This window comes from Mucor velutinosus (genome assembly GCF_035048745.1).
Source record: "Mucor velutinosus strain NIH1002 chromosome Unknown tig00000041, whole genome shotgun sequence".
In the NCBI taxonomy this organism is placed as follows: domain Eukaryota; kingdom Fungi; phylum Mucoromycota; class Mucoromycetes; order Mucorales; family Mucoraceae; genus Mucor; species Mucor velutinosus.
In genome coordinates this window covers 3,939,120-3,958,487 of record NW_027041905.1, presented here as the reverse complement: position 1 = coordinate 3,958,487, position 19,368 = coordinate 3,939,120, and the positions used below count along the sequence as shown (strand labels likewise).

At 37.7% G+C, this 19,368-nt stretch overlaps 5 protein-coding genes across 5 annotated transcripts; 1 reads left to right on the top strand and 4 right to left on the bottom strand.

Moving 5' to 3' along the window:
* Positions 1-469: 469 nt before the first annotated feature.
* On the top strand, positions 470-1,045 carry ATC70_001499 (uncharacterized protein; the record flags this gene model as incomplete). The annotated part of the gene is made up of 1 exon (XM_064820894.1): positions 470-1,045. The coding sequence occupies one exon, from the start codon at positions 470-472 to the stop codon at positions 1,043-1,045; it is 576 nt and encodes a 191-aa protein (XP_064684814.1).
* Positions 1,046-2,528: 1,483 nt separating this feature from the next.
* DIP2 (beta transducin) lies at positions 2,529-2,765 on the bottom strand (the record flags this gene model as incomplete). The annotated part of the gene is made up of 1 exon (XM_064820893.1): positions 2,529-2,765. The coding sequence occupies one exon, from the start codon at positions 2,763-2,765 to the stop codon at positions 2,529-2,531; it is 237 nt and encodes a 78-aa protein (XP_064684813.1).
* A 42-nt stretch (positions 2,766-2,807) lies between these two features.
* On the bottom strand, positions 2,808-4,970 carry MPS1 (Serine/threonine kinase mps1; the record flags this gene model as incomplete). Its single annotated transcript, XM_064820892.1, has 1 exon — positions 2,808-4,970. One exon carries the CDS (start codon positions 4,968-4,970, stop codon positions 2,808-2,810), a length of 2,163 nt encoding a protein of 720 aa, XP_064684812.1.
* A 120-nt stretch (positions 4,971-5,090) lies between these two features.
* On the bottom strand, positions 5,091-5,987 carry ATC70_001496 (uncharacterized protein; the record flags this gene model as incomplete). Its single annotated transcript, XM_064820891.1, has 1 exon — positions 5,091-5,987. The coding sequence occupies one exon, from the start codon at positions 5,985-5,987 to the stop codon at positions 5,091-5,093; it is 897 nt and encodes a 298-aa protein (XP_064684811.1).
* Positions 5,988-17,586: 11,599 nt separating this feature from the next.
* Positions 17,587-19,253, bottom strand: srs2 (ATP-dependent DNA helicase srs2; the record flags this gene model as incomplete). Its single annotated transcript, XM_064820890.1, has 12 exons — positions 17,587-17,622; positions 17,687-17,706; positions 17,774-17,849; positions 17,914-18,038; positions 18,101-18,193; positions 18,252-18,284; positions 18,335-18,385; positions 18,443-18,508; positions 18,564-18,575; positions 18,728-18,767; positions 18,823-19,061; positions 19,124-19,253. The coding sequence occupies 12 exons, from the start codon at positions 19,251-19,253 to the stop codon at positions 17,587-17,589; spliced, it is 921 nt and encodes a 306-aa protein (XP_064684810.1).
* Positions 19,254-19,368: the final 115 nt, after the last annotated feature.

Here is a 19,368-nt window from a genome sequence, read left to right as displayed (position 1 = left end):
GAAGCGCGAGTATGAAGAGACGTGAGGAGAAATTGAAGGAGTTAAAAGTGGCAAAAGAAGCTAAAAAGACGAAAAAGCATGAACCCAGTTGCAACTGGAGCGGCAAGACTGAAGGTTTAGACAACAATGTTACGTTCAGTGCTTATCTGCTGGATCTACTCGTCGAAGACAATGGCATGCTGCTGAAGATGTACAAGTGAATTAGGGTAAATGGAAAACGCCTTGATTCCACAGGATCGGGTGCAATGTGAAAGGTTATCAAGTGCATGAAAGATGCTGGTGGTAAGAATATTTCCACTGAAGCCGTGCGAGGAAAGATTCGAAGAATCATCAATCAATTCAAGAAGGTGAGCCAGTACCAGTTTGAAACAGGGAAAGGCGTGGATGAGGACTGACTATCTAGTCAAAGGTAGTGCTACATTCTACACTATACGCACATTACATACTGACATCTTGAATCATAGCGCAAATGGAGCAAGATTGTCTGCGCTTTCAAGAGTTAAGGGAAACACTAGGCGACAAATGTAAACCATACTCTCGTTCACTCCAGACTGGCCAAAGTAGCAAAGATCTTTTCGGGTCAAATCAATCATTACCCACAGTGAGCAATACCTCAGAAGCGACTGACATTCTACTAGTGTCCACAAGCTCTGTTCGTCATGTCGTTCCTGAGCCATCAAAAAGTCGCAGAAAAGGAAAAGGAAAGTCGATCAGCGAAGTTGTTCTTGGTGACATCCCTCAAAGAAGTCCAGTTCAAATTGTCGCTGAGAATTATCTTGGATCCTCTTTGTCAATCCAAAAGAAAGAGGCTAAAGCAAGATTGATGATTGAACACGTTGAGAAACCTGCCGAAGATATCGGAGAAGACCCCGCAGAGACAGACAGAAAATTAAAAGAAGTTATTGATAATACTGTAGGGGAAAAAACTGTCCCGTTCGTTCAAATAATCTTGACTTTTACCCAGTATATTGCCAAAACTCAAGAAGAAAATACCTCCAATACTGCGTTCGATAGAACAGCTAACAGAAGTTACAGCAACATATAACACTTATGGTTGGACTATATTTTAATCCCAGTATAACCAGTCAAAGTGGGAAGTGTCAAAAATGGTAGGCGGGTAATTCTAGATGATATAAAATAGTTGATATCTCTACTTCCAATAAACGTATCGAAGAGATCTAAAAAACTACCCGCGGTATGTTCAGAATATTTAATGCCCCAGGAGCATTCTAAAAGTATAAAAGAAGCTAATTTTTTCATATTTTTTCTTTATTTCTTTGCTTTCATATTTTTTTTCAAAACTTTCATTATGTTTGCTCGTTTAACACAAGATCTGCGCAACACTCTCCAATCTTTGCTCCAACATGGTCTTTCGTTATCAAAGATAAAAAAATATGTATCCAAAAGTCGGTAACTGTAGTCTTACAAGGCTCAGAAAACTCTATTGCCCTGACCTAGCTCTACCTGCTGGCGGAAGACAGAAAAACCTGGTACTAAAACTATGTCCCTAGTGTCAAGAGAACTTCGATCAGGTACTTTAGATAGTCCCGGAGCAGCGCAAAAAAAGTTTAAGATTGATAAGCCAAGATATGTCAATTACTGACATCCACAAATCATTGAGAAGAAATGGTCTTAAATCTCGAAGAAAACCAAAGATCAATTTTGTTAGCAAGACAAACAAGCGGTTTCGATTGGCGTGGGCTAAAAAGCATGGGCATCTTACTATTGCTGTTTGGCGTTGTTGAGTGTTTTCGTATGAAACAAAAGTAAACCTTTGGGGCTCAGATGGTAATTCGTTTTACTGGACGAATGGTGGCCGAACCATGCAGCCGTATCAAGTCCAGTCTTAGGTGCAGAGAAATGATGGTGGAGTCATGTTCTGGAGTTGCGTAACAGCGGAGGGGTCTGGTTATGGTACTACCATTATCGAGGGCTCAATAAACTCGGGCTTGTATGTCGATATTTTGAAGTCATCATTGGACAACACTCTTTAGCACTTTGGGAAGACACCATCTGATGTGTGATTTCAACAAGACAAAGCAACACCGCATACCGCGGGCATTACTAAGCATTGGTTCACCGAGAGTGGGTTAAACCTAGACGAAAATATGAATTGTCCAACCCAAAGTCCCAATCTTAGTCTCATTGAACATGTATGGCATCTCCTAAAGCTTCGTCTTAATAAGTGTTCCACTAGACCCTCTACAAAAGAAGAACAAAAGCGGCGTATTAACATAGAATGGTACAAAATAACAGAAAAAGAGTGCCCAAAATATATTAACAGTATGCCTGCCCGAATCAAGGCTGTCATTAAGAGCAAAGATGGTTCAACTCACTATTATTGACTTTATAATAAAATGTAAGTTTTTGTATTATATATATTTTTTAATCAATAAACTCATTCGATTTTAGTTTTTGAAAAAGTCATAAATATATATAGATAGCACTACTTTCTCTCATTCAAACGATATATATCTCGACTTTGTATAAAAAGAAATGACTAAAAACTAATGCAAAAAGACAATTTTTTAAACGAACGGGAGAGTAGATACATCACCAAAAGCAATTTCAATAATCTCGCTGTAACTACAATCCAAATGGGGGTCAATGGCCAGAGTATCACCGAATTGATGTTGGTCAGATCCTTCACCAATACGGAGCAAGTATTGAGCGAAATCGTTAGAACCGAATTGAGATGAGGAAGGGCCTTCATCGTTGGTGAGTCTCATATTTTGAGTCAGGCTGAGACTTTTAGTATGAGACATCAAGTATGATGCCTTCAAAGAGGCTGCAGCAGCATCTGCCCTTCAACCTCTCTTGACTACCGGGAGAACTTGACGAAAATCCCCTCCAAGAACATCGACTTTTCCACCAAAAGGCTTTCCAACATAAGAAATATGTACTGAGGACATCAAATCACGTAGCGATCTGTCTACAGCCTCAAATGCGTGCTTGTGAGTCATTGGTGCTTCATCCCAAATAATCAGCTTTGCTTCCTTCAAAAGTTTAGCAGTGTTTGATTGTTTTGAGTAGTGGCAGGTTGATGTTTGGTCTGTCTTGAGAGGTATCTTGAAAGTACTGTGAGCAGTACGACCACCTGGTAAAAGAGTTACTGCGATACCTAAAGAAGCAGTTGCCAAAGCAATTCCTGATTCTGCTCTAACCTTAGTGAGAAGAGCATGATACAGATACGTTTTTCCAGTACCACCACCGGGATCATCAATGAAGAAACATGTAGGGATACCAAGACCAGGATTGTTTACAGAATTAAGCACAGTGTTGTATATTTGAAGCTGATCAGCGTTCATCCTTTCCTCATAAATTCGAACTTCAGTAGCCAAGGTCTCCAGATTATACCCAACTACCTCTTGATCAAATAATGATCGAAGCTCTTCATCCTCCTGATTGAAAAGAGATTCATCGATTTGGGGCAGCTCTGGATAATTCTTGGCTGATTTTCCATGCGTCATTAATTTTCTACTAATGTCAATCAATGCCTTTTGATAGCAAGATTCCAGCTGAGCATCAGTCAATTTTTGTAGAACAGCTTGAGATTGTTGAATTTCATGAATAAAGTCTTCAGACAGTTGAACCTTGTGATTATCCCATAGTTGTTTGTAGGTGGAGATAGTGCAAAACATCAGAATGGTTACAAAAAGATCTCGCACCTGAGAGGATCCAGTTCTTATCATCGCATAATATCCTTCATCGAGACAAAAATGCCATTCATCCTCGTTTGCTAAGAGTCCCATGGATTGAGCAGCTTCACGAAATGTGGCATATTGAACACCATTGACGTTTTTTAAATTATCAAAGCTTTGAGGGCCACGAACATGCAATAAAAGTAGACGCATGCAATATTTCTCCATATTAGCAGCACTTGGAGGCACGAAATACATTCTGCCTATCCCCTTAACACGGTTCTGGCTGTTGATTCCTCGCCTTCTTTTTACCCATTTTTTCTGCTTTTTGTCGAATGAATAATGTCTTGGGACATCAATATAAAGCAAATTCTGCGCAAAGACGTCTCCTGATGCGTTCAATTCAAAAAATGCTTGCAAAGTAGTCTTCTTTGCTATGGCAGCATTTACGGCATTGGCAATAGTAGTGTTGTTGTTAAAGTACACCCTGTGCTGATTTGGAAGATCAACTGCCAGTCGAGTAACTGACGGAAAAGTAGAGTGTAAATTCTTTCCAAGTAAGCGCCAGCACGCTTCAGACGGGGAAATGTATCTGGCATTGACCCAAGTTGAGATCTCGTCTCTATTGGTATTATCTTCTTGAGGCTGCCCTACTGTAGGAGCAGATGATGTGGCCGTAGAGGTGGATGCTGCTGTCATTGGAGAAGTGGCAGTATTGCCGTTGGTTGTGATATTGACATCTTGGGCTTGGTCTCTACTTAATTTGACTTGAGATTTGTCGCTACCCTTTGTGATATATTCGTGAAGATATTTGATTGCCTGGACTCCTGCGCAAATTTCAACGTTGATATGAGCATCATACTTTGTCACCAAGTATAAGTTATGAGGTACGACCCATGGATTATCAGCATAATAATCCCCAAATTTGACAGGCATGCTTCTTGGTTGACTTCGTCGTTTGTAATGAACAAATCCTTTAGAATCGATGAAAGTCTCTTCGGTGTATTGCTTTGGATATTGCTTGGTGCACTGGAGATTATCATCTAAGCATGGCCTTTTCTTATTGATGTTTTTTCCGCATGGAGTATGCATCATGTTTCTAACGACTGTAGCATACGCTTTGGGGTGCTTGCTTTGATCTGGGAGTTCGGCAGTGACATACTTATCATACGTTTCAAGAGTAGGTCTGCTCGGTTCATCCACAATAATCACCATATGAGCATGTGGCAGGCTACGTTTCTGAAATTCAACGACATGAGTAAAGCCAATGACATTACCAAAGATGTATGGCTTTGTCTTAATATAAGAAATCAACTCCTTGAGCTTCATGTCGAAAACTCGTGCACACAGATCCGGTCTGTTGTCAGTTGGGCTCAAACCACCGTTGCGTAATTCATTGACAATTTCGGGCCAGTTTGGATTGCAGGTAAATGTTATGAAATAGCTTGGTTAACCCAATGCAGAAACCATTGCCATTGAATCCTGATATAACTGCTGCATTGATCTTGGTGATCCAGTAGGTGATGAGGGTAAAATAATTTGCTTACCAATCTCCTCAGTGGAGATGGTGCTATCAGGTACCGCTGCATCTGTAAGCCCTGAATACAGCTCTGTTCGTAACGATCCCTGGTTATTTCGTAGATATTCCAAACGTCGATGTTCAACCTTTACATACATGTCCACTACATATTGATGAAAGAGCCGGCCGAAATAATGCAGCCTTCCTGCGTTGGGTCTCACTTGCAATCGATGAGCATAAAATGGCATTACGCTAATATTTTGCTGAGCTCTTCTAATGGTGGTAATAGGCCTTGTAACTTCTTGTTCGACATTATCGCCATCGATTTCAGCTTCAACTGCATTGGCAGCATTATCGTCATCAGTTTCGCTATTAACTGCATCACCTTCATCATCGTCTTCGAAGGAGGCATTCGTAGTAATGCTGAGTGGCATATTGACATTCCATCCGTTCTCACCTCTCGGAAACATCAAAACATAATGCATTGAATCATAGGATCTATGGCATTCACTTATAATATGTTCCACAGTGCCATTTCTACGAAATGTTGCCACATCTCTCCTTAGATTAAGGACATAGTTTGGATAGTCTGTGGAGGCTGGGTCTACAACAATGGCCGCCACTTCATCTATAGTAGGGGCAGAATAAGTTCTTCCTAATGTCGCTGTTGCCCGGCCACTAATCATGATGTGAAAACTGTCTTCATTATGAGCGAAACGTTGTCTTGCCATCTCAAAAGTCTGTGCAAAGGGACATTCTCTCATCATCATTTCTTGGAGACGCTCAAGCAGAGGTTCATGAAGCAGCGAAAATATACCTCTGCGCATGCTAGCTTGGTATTGAGGGTCCGTAGAACATATTTGAGCATACTATGGGGCAAATCCTGGCATAGAAGAGATAGGATCAATTCTGTGGTATGTTGAGCCTTTAACTCGAAATGTGTAAGTGCCACTGTTGAATCCACTGTAGCCCTCATCTTGCTGTGCACCAAGTGATGTAAAGGCAAAGCTGTTATTGTAGGCTCTACTGCTCTTTCTGAAATGCTGACTTTCTTGGTCTGAATCAGTAAGTAGAGATCGTAGTGGCTGGGGAGGATTTTGCAGGGCTTCCAATTGAACCTTTCCCTGTCTACAACACATCGAAAATTTGTTTTTTAAAAGCTCTTCAGTATACAACAATGCGTTACAGTTTGGACATTGACGATTCATGGGCTGCATAAAATGTCTGCAGTAAGTAGGGGAATTTGGATCATAATCAACATTTCGCTCAAAGAGATGGTTACTTTCTTTAAACTGGGTGTTATCAGTAATGTCATCTGTGTAACAAAATAAAAATTAATTCCATGTTTTTTAGTAATTCAAACAATATGCTATCTAGATCTCTATTACGACGTGGTCTTCTCAATGGTCGAGTATGTTCGTTTTGTTGTCTCGATCGCAGCCGTTGACTAGATCTCTGAGGCTGTGGGTCGTCGTTCAAAGAAAACGTTGCTGACAGCATTGAGCAGAGGAAAGATGGTGGTCTTTGTTGATTGATTGTAAAATCATTATTTTCATATGAGCCAGGCCTGATAGATGCCTTGAAGCTCAGGTTCCATATCAGGGTTGTAAAGTGCAAAAGGACTGAACATTTATTATGTTATGATATTGAATCAAAATATTTCCCTCAATGTAACGTAACCTCTGAAATCATCTTCGTGGGACCTTGATATGTAAGATTTCGACATTTTGGCTAGAAACCTCTTTTCATATTTTCGTAAATTGCTCAATCAGTTTATTCAAAACATCTAAGTTACATGGTATCATTTGATGCGCCTTAAAAAGCACTGGCCATAAGGGTCGATTTGAGTAACCTTGATGGGCTTGGGTGAGCTATCGTCATAGCATGGTTTAATGTAATTTTGATGGTTTAAAGTGTGATGTTTGTTATTGAAGTATGGAACCTGTGGAATTTGAGGCTTTATAGACTAAAATTCATGGAAAAAAAAGCATAAAAAACAGTAAAGTCAACTTGATAAAGGTAAGTTTTATTATCAAACTGACAGGTGTAAAGTAAGCTGAAGTTTCTCTACTGGCCAGGTAGATGATCCTTCTTATATACTATAACAATGGATAAAAATTCTGTTAATTAGATTGACAAATACGGTAAATAACTAAAATCATACAAATAAATGTATCAGTAAATTATCAGTTTATCATTCTGTGCAAAATTAAGACAATCCTTTATTGAATGAATTGTGTGGTCCCATTTATATCTTTGTGAATAATGTCAAATCCTGAGGTGTAAAGTCAAGTGTGATGATCCAGTAGATTGTCGTAAATGATATGTGTAAATAATCTACAGTTACGTGTATTTGTAACCGCTCTTTTGTCATTGAATTAAATGGTATTGTTTCAGTAATAGTCATCCTACTAGTTGACTATTTGATGGGTCTTGATGTGCGTGTAGACTGTAGTTTGATGTGCGTTTAGTAGTGTATGTAAAAACCGATGAGATGTTGATGTGTTGTATTAGGTGTAATATAATGGATTATGGTGTGAAATGCATCAAATGAAAATAAGAAACCAAATTTACTGCTTTATTATGGCTTTTCACGTTTGCTTCCTTAGGGTTATTATACCTGTTTAAGGTCAAGGTTAGCAAATGTTGCCTTGACACCACAAATCACTTAATCCACAGCTAAGTATAGCAGGTATAACATCATTAAAATTAGATGCAGTGTGTTCTTGGGACAAGGGCTTGCAGTCTCTAATTTGCTACTACGACGCTTTTATGTTCAAGGCTTCCAGTATTTATTACTTGCCCATTCATCTCGCTACGCTCGATGTCGGCGTCGCCCTGCGGGCTCTCATCGAAACCGTTTTAAATCAGACATTATAACATTTTGGTATATCAAGTAGATTTTAAACAATTTATTATTAGTTAGTAACAGAAAGGTTGCATCAGAGCCAGGAGGAGGAGAGGAGGTATCTCCCTTAGTATCCTTTTTGCTTACGCTGATATTAAACAAAGCCTATTATTGGGACAATGCGAAAGAAATTCAAATTTTATGCAGTATTTGTATATCACAAATGCCATTTTTTGATAATAGAATTGTCATATCATTCACTGCTGCTGATGCTCTTAATAAGATGGCGACATAAAGCTGGTCATAAGTAAATAAAGGACTTGTGTAAGATCTACAGCGACTTTTTTTGAGTTGTTGACATTGCAAAAGGCTCGCTTATAACAAAAGCACCCAAAAACGTATTTGGGTTAAGCAATTACCCTTTCAATTCCATGATCCCCATTTAATCAACATCGCAATCATCATTATCATCAACAGAAAGGCATTTAGGTCAGCCAGCAGCAATGCCGCCGTCAAAATTAATTCAACCTCAGCTTTTTTTTTTCTGCTCAAGATTGGACAGATCTCGTCTTTTTTCGACTTCTTTAATCTATTTTTTGGTATTCGACTATATGAACTGTGATGATCACCCTACGCTTCCTAATACATTCTTGAAGTACTTTTCAAGGCGCTTCCGACGGTGCTAAATGTAATAAGTGTTTTGATTGAAACTATTGAGCAATTCAATAAAATTTGAAATGAGGTTTTTAGCGAAAATAGCCATATTTTGTATATGAAAGCCTCATAACAGTGGTTTCAGAGGTTGCTCTGGATCGAGAAAAACATTTTAATTTGATATATGCCATAGTAAAATTCTTTATTTTCAAGGCGAAAAATGCGATCCTTTGATTTTCGTAAAAAGCCATGAGGGGTACCTCATGCTTTTTGGTTGATTTTTGGCCATATTTTTTAGGTTCTCAAAAGGTTGAGCAAAGGTGTCAGAAAGTTGCTACTACTTAAGTGCAATTGTTTGGCGTTATTCCGGTGGCTCAGGAAGGTCTACATGTCAAGATATGAAGGCTTGAAAACTGTCCAATTTGGTTATGTTTTGCTTTATGGCTTTTATTTACACGGCATGAACCGCATCTTTAGTAGCTAAAGTCGTCTGGAAGGGCAGTTCTGCAACCTGTGCAGCTTGTAATTTTAACAGGAGACATATTGATTTTGTAAGACTAATTCATGCGAATTTTGATGCCCTATGTTGCTGGTAAGCTTATTATTAACAATGCAAATGAGAACCCAAACTTGCTGCTTGAACACTATGGTTGTACACCTTTGCTTGGCTACGGTAAAATCGATTAGGACTAATATTAACAAATGTTGAATTAGATGCAATATCACTACACTTGACGACGGTGTCACCCTGCGGGCTGCCGCCGTAGACATTCCAAATCATTAACAATAATAAACACTGCTATATATATGTAGATTTTAAACAATCCATTATTAATAAAGAAAGAGAGAAATCGAATTTACTGCTTAGATACTACGATTTTGCATATTCGCTTCGCAACAATCAAGCCCTCATATAGATCGATACTATGAAAGGCTGGGCTGGATTATATGTGAATACAACACGTAGAAAGACATGGCTTACAGATTTACTGAGTTTATTAAAGATGCATGCATTGAATACCCCAAAGAGTAGCACACTTTATTATGTTGCCTTTGTTGCAGAAGCGGGCCCATACAGTTTAATTTTATTAATAGGATGCTATCTATTGCACGGCATGAGATAGTAAAAAGATAACATACATGAAAAATTGTCTTTTAATACTATACGATACAATGTTTGCCATAATATTCATTAGATACTGTTTCTCAATCGCTTGATGACCGTGTGGAATATACAAAATAATCCAATCAGACTGTAGATAATAATCTTCATAAACTGCTACTGTAGTGGAATTAGGTTCTCGAAATTTTGTGGTACTATATTCGCTTTTACTATGCCATCGCGTTGTTGAACAGTTCGTAATATATGAATGTTATTTTGAATGTGTACTAGAGCTGATTTGTTTAAAAATTACTGGCAGATAAATGTAAAATTATCAAAAAGTTTCCGCATAGAATGTTACAAAGTGTTTGTTATTTAATGGTGTTGTGAGTATAAGTAACAGATTTAGATAAATGTATATGTCTCAGCAGTATAAGTGAGAAAAAAAATAACCTTTATTATTTTTGATATTCATATTAACTATAAAAGTTACTAACAAAGTCTGTGTGCACCTGTGTCGTGTGTATAGGTATAGTTTTAGAGTAGACTTAGATAAATGTATATAAAAGAATCGAATTGAGATATAAGATGATCTTTATTGTTTTGCAAACTAAGTTGATATTTATACTAAATTAAAAAAAGCTACACACAAAGTCTGTGTGTACCTGACACCTGACAATGAAAAAAAAAAGGGGGGGTGCTTGCTTCTTTTATACTGACGCCGAAAGCTCACGTCTGGGCCACACTTCTTTATATAAAGACGCTGATGGTCTCACGTCTGACATCTAACTAACATTGAACCCTTATATATGGTGAGAAAATTCTAATATTGTCAAATTGTGGTTTTTTTTAAATATATCACATTTTCATGGGTAAGAATGTAATGAATTGAAAAGCTTGAAATTGATTTGATCGACTTGACTATTCCCAATAACGGAAAATAATTAAGTTAAAATGTAATGGCAGAAGGTTTTTAAATTATTCCGGTAATATAAGTATTGCTGGTTGCTGACTAGCAAATTCAGAGTGAATTCTTTTGGAGTTGTACTGTATAAACGTGCATTCAACTACTATCAAGGTAAGCTCTAGGCCATGGTATGGTATAGCACCACGGAGGTTTCATATATCGGATACTGGAAAATATGAACACAAAAGCGCCATCGTAGTTAATCAGAGATTAAAGGCTCTTCTTCCCAGAACATAGCGTATCTGATCAAGTGATTTCTTGTTTGCTATTTGGCTATAGATTGCGTGATATGTTGTTTCAAGGCAACACTTGTTGGTATCATTGGCCTTGAGGGGGTTATACCGTAGTAAAACGAAGGTGAATGGCCATGACAATCAAGCATTTAATCCAACTTTTGTTAGCATTAATTTACATAAGGATTTTATCATAGGGAGGCGAAGGTGCAATACCAAAATAGTATTCAAGCATCTAGCCCAATACATGATAACAGCGATTTTAAAAGTGGTTTTACCGTAGCGAAGCCAAAATGTAAAGCCTTAGTGTTTAAATAGCATATTCGCTTTCTCATTTCCATTACCATTATCAGGCTTACCGACTGTTTAGGATATAGATCATCTCTGAGAGGCAAATGTATTAGGCGTTGTATATTACATAAGAGGATCTGAGAATGAGCTGAGATACATAGTAGAAGTGAGAGGTCTTTATTCAAGCAGCACGAAGGAACATGAGTGGTGCCATCAAATGGCTAATCTATATCCTGGATCATCTTTGTCGTTTATCCTTGACCGGTGGTTCATGAGTTCTGATGCAGCACATCCTCGTTACTGGTTCAAGGCTTATACAATTATCCCGCATTCAAGATCAAGGTCCTATTGCTGCGGCACTGTCAAATAACTATAAATACCTTTGATATCTACACCAGTTTTGATCCCTATTCAATCTTGGAATAACATAATAATAAATCTATTCAGTTCTAATTGTATTTACTCTGTCTATATTTCGTTATTCTAAACAACCGACAACATAATAACGCATCAAAGTTTACATGAGTTAGTCTCACCGAAATTGTGGAACACATCCACTATTATCTGCATTCCGACAGTTCATCCAGTTACCAGATTTAGATATAAACTATATGTACACCGGATTAGATGTACAGTACGATATCGATTTATAATATAAGAAGATATGGACTTCAGATACGCTAGTACTATAAGATTCATACTGATGTATCATTTCTAAACCGGATCTCCAAATGCGTAGAAACAAGCAGTTCAAGCACCGATCACATCAGATCATAAACTTTGACATGAAACAGGATTCAATTACGATCCATATCATGGCATGTTCAGGATAATAGATTGGATCTATTATCCTATCACCCAAATCAACCCATCTAATACCTTATCCTCACATCAAATCCCTCAATTCGAATAGTATATAAACCCTCTTATTTACAATGTAATAAACGATATTCTTTACTTGATTAATTTCATACTCCTTTTTATAAATAATTTATTTCTGATAAATCAGTAGCCAAGAGAAGGCGTGTGAAGCTATTTCAAGCGCTCAAAACGCTTTGTGGTATGAGATATTCGAGCTTGGAAATGGCTAGATTTGAACAGAATTCGGCCTAAAACGAAAGCGTAATGGGTTGCATTGCTAGAAGAGTAAGTGCATTACAATTCGGTCTAATGTCCTTGATGTTCTGCATTGTACGGAGCTCAATCTCTAAGTTATCGATGCTTTTATTCTTGCAGTGAAATCAGGTTTGAATAGATTTCACAAAAAAAAATAAAGCAATAGTAAAATACAATAGAAATCAACTGTATTTTATTTGTGTATAAAATGAAGATCCTGGAATTGAGTAAAAAAAAAAGAAGAGTATTTATACATTTGCAACTAGCTTGTAGAATTAGTGATGTTAGAGAGCAATAGGTGCTGCGACTGCGATATCTGGCAAATGTTGTTGACGTTTGATTTAAAGTGGTAATCAATGCAAGAGCGCTGGCCATAAGGGTCGATTTGAGTAACGTTGATGGGCTTGGGTGAGCTATCGTCACAGCATGATTTAATGTAACCTTGATGGTTTAAAGTGTGATGTTTGTTATTGAAGTATGGAATTATTTATCTGGGATATTTTGCAACTATGGCAGCAGGGCATAGTTGTCATATTTGAATATGCTTGTTGGTAAGCACAAAGAATAAAAGGATTATTATTTGTAGCTTATAAAAAATGTTCAATATTATAAAAACAAGAAAAGACTTATTTGAATAAGATCAGACACAAAAAACTAAAGATTTATTGATGAAGACCAGAGTTATTCTATTTATACTAAGTTCTGAATGCCAAAGTAGCAATTTATCTTGTACAACGCTTATCACATCTGGTGAACCTCAGTATTTAGATAGCTGAGATGCACTTCACTTATCATAGCTTGTCCATGTTGTTGCACAACACAGACATATCTACCCATCAAGAATACCTTAATCTTTATAGACAGTTGTAGCCCTTCTGGCACAGCACTTGTTATTGATTTGATTCTATTTGGATAAAGATAATATCTCTCTTATTACGACCATCATGGGTGTGATTGAATGCACTGTGGTCAGGAGTGATTCATTCAGAGGATGTGCGATATAAGAATGCATCTTTACTATTTTGTTATGTTCAAGTGGTTGTTGATGTATATTTGAGCGCTTTATTAATAGGCTCAAATAGCATGAATTTGAATGAGTGATATTTAACGAAGCTCGGTTTTCAACCAACTAACGTTTGTGTTCCTATTTCATTACAACAATGACTCAGCGTGTCAGGTATCAGTTATTTCTCCTGAATTATGAGTTTCCAATATTGTGAATAGACTATAATAAGTTCAGTTTTACGGCTAGATATTGTATCTTTGTTGTGGACGACCATCAACAATATACTGCTAACCTGATGAGCATCTTATTCAATCCGAGCAAGTTATTAGCTTCCAATTTGCATAATATTATTGACGCTCAAGTGTCAAGATCACTGTAATCGCACATCTCAAGAAGCAAGACTTCAGCCTTGGAATTGCAATAAAAGCGCCTGTTACTCGAAAATTGGGTTTTATACAATGCAGAACATTTGAATCATCAGACAGAAGTGTAACTTACTCTTTTGGCAATGCAACCCACTACACCGTCGTTTTAGATCAAATTCTGTTCAAACCTAGCCATTTTTAGGCACGAATAACTCATGCCACAAAGCGTTTTGAACGCTTAGAATATCACCACACGCCTTCTCTTGGCCACGCTTTACTTACTGATGCTTTATCTCAATTTTTTTGGGTCATTGCAAATTTAATGAAAATCGTCATTTTCACATGAGTACTAGCAAGGGAAAATTTTTGAAAATCAAACGATCGCGTTTTTCACCCCAGAAATGGAGACTTTTCCTATAATACATATCAGACCAAATTGGTCGTAAAGGTCAAATGCAATACTGGAAGCTTTTTCTATGAGACTTGTATATGCTAAATTATGACATATTCGCAAAAAACCGGTTTTGAAATGTTTGCAAATTGCTCATTATTTTCGGTCTGAAAGCTGAGTGCAACCAGTATCATTCGATGCGCCTTCATTGACTCTTCATAAATGCATTAGAAAGTAAAGTATAACAACGACAATTTCCATAGTCAAATTGAGCAAAAACATTTAAAGAATGTGAGATCAAGTCAAATTTGAACATGAAAATACTTACTGCACAATTGCAAATTAAAGTGCAGCAGTTACGGCTGCCACCACGGCAGAAGACCGAAACCAAATCTACTGGCCGTGACGTCGGGTAGGTCGCCCTCTCATTTTTCCATACCACCGTTTTTTTTTTTTTTTTTTTTTTTTTTTAGCATTTTTGCAAGACGCGTTTAGTATCAAACCATATTGGTTTTGGAACTCTTTTGATTGAAAATAACACTCTAACTTCTGATAACACGGCCTTGCATTCTTAAAAGTACTTGATACTGCTTCTTTGAAGTGGAATATAGTAGGTGCCATTCAATAACGAGCACAGAAAGATGTAGAACAAGCATTAATCGAATTTGTTTATTAGGTTTCGATAATTTTTTGCCTGCTGTTTGATGTCGGTGCTGCTGCCATTACTTCTTTGCTATCTCTGCTGCTTGCTTCTTTGGTTTATTATGTCTGGTAGCTGCTTCTTTGGTCTCTGTCTCTGATGGTTGCTTCGTTAATCTTTGTCTGCTGGTCTCTGGTGTCACCCGCTCTTCGGTTATTCTACGATGATGGTGTTGCTGATGGTGTTGCTGCTGCTGCTAGTCTGGTCTTTCCTGGTCTACTGTCTTTGGTGCATGCTCGTTCTCTGACTTATATCCGGTGATTGCGTATTCTCTGGTCTATCTGTGTCTGTGGTAAGTGGTAAGTATATTTTTTCTTCTGGTCGCAATGATATAAAACCTCTTTGAACGTTTGTATTGTTGCTTCCTTTCTCATGATATTGCATTCATGATGTTTATTTTGTTGCGCTTTCTTTTTCTTTCGTTGGCTGTGATATGATCAGCTCAATGGATGCTTGCAATGTTGTTGCTTCGTATGTAGAAACAATAAGCATGATGTGCAGCTATATATCTGTATTGCCTTTGTAATATTACTTTGTTATATGGCCGTGGGTTGTTGTTTATGTTGCCTTTGTCGCTTCACATGAAACAACGTTAGTCACTATGTTGTACTGCACACTTATAATACTGCTGTTGCTCCTGCAATTGTGCGTGTTTTTGTTGCTTACATCCGACTATTATTACCATGTACATTGCTCATGTATGCATTTTTGTTGCAACAACAGCCAGCTGTTCTGAACATCTTTGATGCTGTATTTGTTGTTATGGCTTTCTTATGACTCACCTTTTTTGTGTGAGTGTTCCTTTTTTGCCTACATACTACTATACTCCTATAGTAGTATGTTCTTTTCCTCTTTCTTTTATTCTTATTATGTTTCTTTGAAGCATACCTTTTTTTTTACGTTGTGTGGATGTGCCTATCCCTGAAGCTCAACAAGACTCTATCCGAGGCTAGGAGGTAGATAGGCTGCCTTCACTTGGTTATCACTACTTACTTTAGTGATGATTGAGGGTCTCAATGCCAGAATTTAAAGCTAGGTGATGTAAGTAAGGCATGCTCTAGCGCCTGGGGGAAGTTTGATGATAGCAGTGGCTATATTGCTATTATAGCGGCGCTTAAAATTTTGCCTCACCTCAAAACAGGGGGAAACCCTCGCAAAATTTTTTTAGGTCAGCGGAGTTTTCAAGCAATTTGATTGGCCCAGATGTTGAAGTACCGAAGGACTTTAGCTAGTTGATTTTCTATTGATCCCCTATTGATTTGCCATTTACCATGACTATATGTTTCTAATAAAAAGCTATCGAAATAAACAGAATTCAAATCTCTCTTTGTTCTAAATTAAGATAAGATGCAATCATTTGACCTAGCATCCACTAAACAGTTCCATGTGAGTGATGTCGTTTAAATTTAATAACATCATTTGAGAAATATACATTAAGACTGTGGAATACATCCACTATGATCTGCGTTCCGACAGTTCATCCGGTTACCAGATTTAGATATAAACTGTATGTACACTGGATTAGTTGTACGATATCGATTTATACTATAAGATGATATGGACTTCAGATACGCTAGTACTATAAGATTCATACTATATAAGATATAGGTTATAGATGGCACCACGGACATGAATGGCGCTATAGACTTATACTTGTATTCCGACATTGACTACGGATGTTTACCATATCTGGATAGGCACCAAGATTAATGCAATATGAGCTTGTTGCTTCAGATGTGCACTTCATGATCCACGCTATAAGACACATGCTTATATCCGTGATACTAGCTACAGATACTTCATGTACTACAGACTTGTACTATATATGAGACATGCTATAGACATGCATACGATATGCTATAGACATGCCATATATCCAGATACATGCTAAAGATGTATGCTTAGCGATATACACTCAGATATGTACTATTAATATAGACTAAGGAGACTGTACCTATCGGATACATGCTACTAGATCGATATTAATTATCCTTATAGAAAGGATAGATCAGGGTACTTTGGATGAGAGTCTAATTATTCATCCAGACAGAGCTAAATCATGATTAGCTTGCTGGAGTTGTCTTTTAGCATGATTAGACATTAGTTGATCTGAGTTGACTTATTTGTCAATCTAATTAATAGAACTTTTATCCATTGTTATAGTATATAAGAAGGATCATCTACCTGGCCAGTAGAGAGACTTCAGTTTACTTTACACCTATCAGTTTGATAATAAAACATACCTTTATCAAGTTGACTTTACTGTTTTTTTTTATTCTTTTTTTTCCGTGAATTTTAGTCTATAAAGCCTCAAATTCCAAAAAGACATTTGAGATAGTTGTTATGTATTCTCGTTCGAATTATGCAGCAGTTTTATCTAAGCGTGAAGAAGCGGATATTACCAAGATCAGGCCATTTGAAGTTGGGCGATTTCAGAGTTTTGTGAATCCTCATTCGTCGTATAAACTAAGGCCATTTAACCAAATCTGTTTGTAAAAACGTTTTTGAGCACCAGGAATCCACAATTTGCAAGTGAGTTGTAATGGGAGTAAATCTTTCTTTTGGTATCAGGTTAAGAACAGCAAAAGGCTATGTAGTTATGCCTTTTTAAGCACTTATAACATCAATAGTATGAATAAACCAACTACCGAAAGCTGAATGAACGCATTACAAACAAGTCTGCGGAAATACTTTGATCACTGTTGCCTCCAAGATCGTTTATTAGTCATTAGAAAAAGAAATTCAGCAATATCCTAAGCATATTCTGTGAATCGAGTATGCCCTGTTGCCTGACCATGCATAAATTTCGTTAGCTTTGGTACTTTTTGGTTGAAACGTTTAACGACAACTTACTGCAGCATGATTCTGTGCATCTATTGATTGATTTGTAAAGGTGGAGTTAGTCATGAATGTGCACCCATTGATCCAAATCAGCCTTACCTTTCTCTCCCTTCAAACCCGTGCTACATTGCTCACACTTCAGAGTAAAGTTAGCAATGTCAGTAAATTTGTGGCTCTATATTACCATGCAAAGAGGTGATGAATACACGCCACATACAATCCACTTTCGAGACACTTACTTTTCTGAGTCCATCGACCAATTGTTTAGCAGCATCGAGTACAAAGTCCTCGCTAACTGGAAATCTAGTCTGATCAAAATCAGGAGGGCTATCGGCTGTGGGTGTTAATGCTAGCGCATCGTAATCTATACAAACCAATCAGCCCTCTTGGTCTTTCAATAACATCACAACATGTAGGCCAACATACGAATACCGCTGTAGACGATCAAAACTCGTTCATCAAAAGATCCCTCGCCAAACTTGTCTATGCGGCCAGTTTGAACATCAATGCTATCGATTTCTGAAGCAGGAACATCAGTCTCAAATGCCTCATTCGGAACAGAGATCAAATTACTTACCAACACCAAAATAAGCAGAAAAAATCGCAAGTTCTAGTAGATTTTCAGTCATGGTCAGATGAAGCATTGATTGTTTTTCATACCAATTCCTCCTCCCCAAGAGTTTGATTTCTGGATCCATTCCATGTATTTGTCTATTGGGTAGATCTATCAATCTATTGAAGCTCACGAGTACATGTTGCAAGGCTTACCTCTTGGTTGCCCCAGAGTGACATCAGAGTACATGACTGGATCGTTCTTGATGCCGTTCACAATGACTAGAAATACTCGCTCAGTGGTGAAATCACACAGTTAACAAATGACGTATCGTACCTTGCCTAAGCTCTGGGGATATGGTTGTGTCTCTTCGCAATACATAGCTTCAAGATGGTCTTTAATATATACACAAAGCATCTCAATACTGCATCTGGATTTACCCTACATAGTAAACGAGGGATTATGAGTCACTGTAACTATTGCCATACATTAAACATTACCTATTGATCTGAATAAGCATGAATTGTCATCTTCCATGACCTAATTTAATAGATTTAATCAGTTACTCTAGCAACATGGCTTGATAGAAACATACTCTCAACTGCAAAATTCCATTGACTGTTTGCACAGAGCCCTCTTTAAGAGCCTTCAAGGTACGCAATGGTGCATTGCTGCTTGCTGTACTAGATGGCTGTTGTTGCTGCTGCTGCTGCTGCTGTTGAGAGATCGGTGTATCTACCAATTTGATGTTCAATGTATCTCCATCCCTTAATCCAGCATCCTTCAACTCTGTATTCATATCATTCAATGGCTTTGGCGGATATCCTCCTGAGACTACACAATTTCAAATATGCATTAACAATAGAAATTTAGAGTGATGGCCCATGATGTTTTACTCTGAATGTCCCGAGTAGCGTCAAGAGAGATTGCATTCCTGATAGCGTCTTTCAGTATGGAAACAGTGTCCTCTTGCCTCACATCCGAGAGGGTTGTCATGCCTTCCGCGTGCCTTATACGTAATCTCATAATATAAACAAAAGAGAAAGTGTCTTTTAATTGCACAGAACACATTCTTCCGCGTTGTGTTTATATTGTGGTGTTACAAATAGCAGGTCGCCGGAACTCGCTCAAGTTCTCGTGA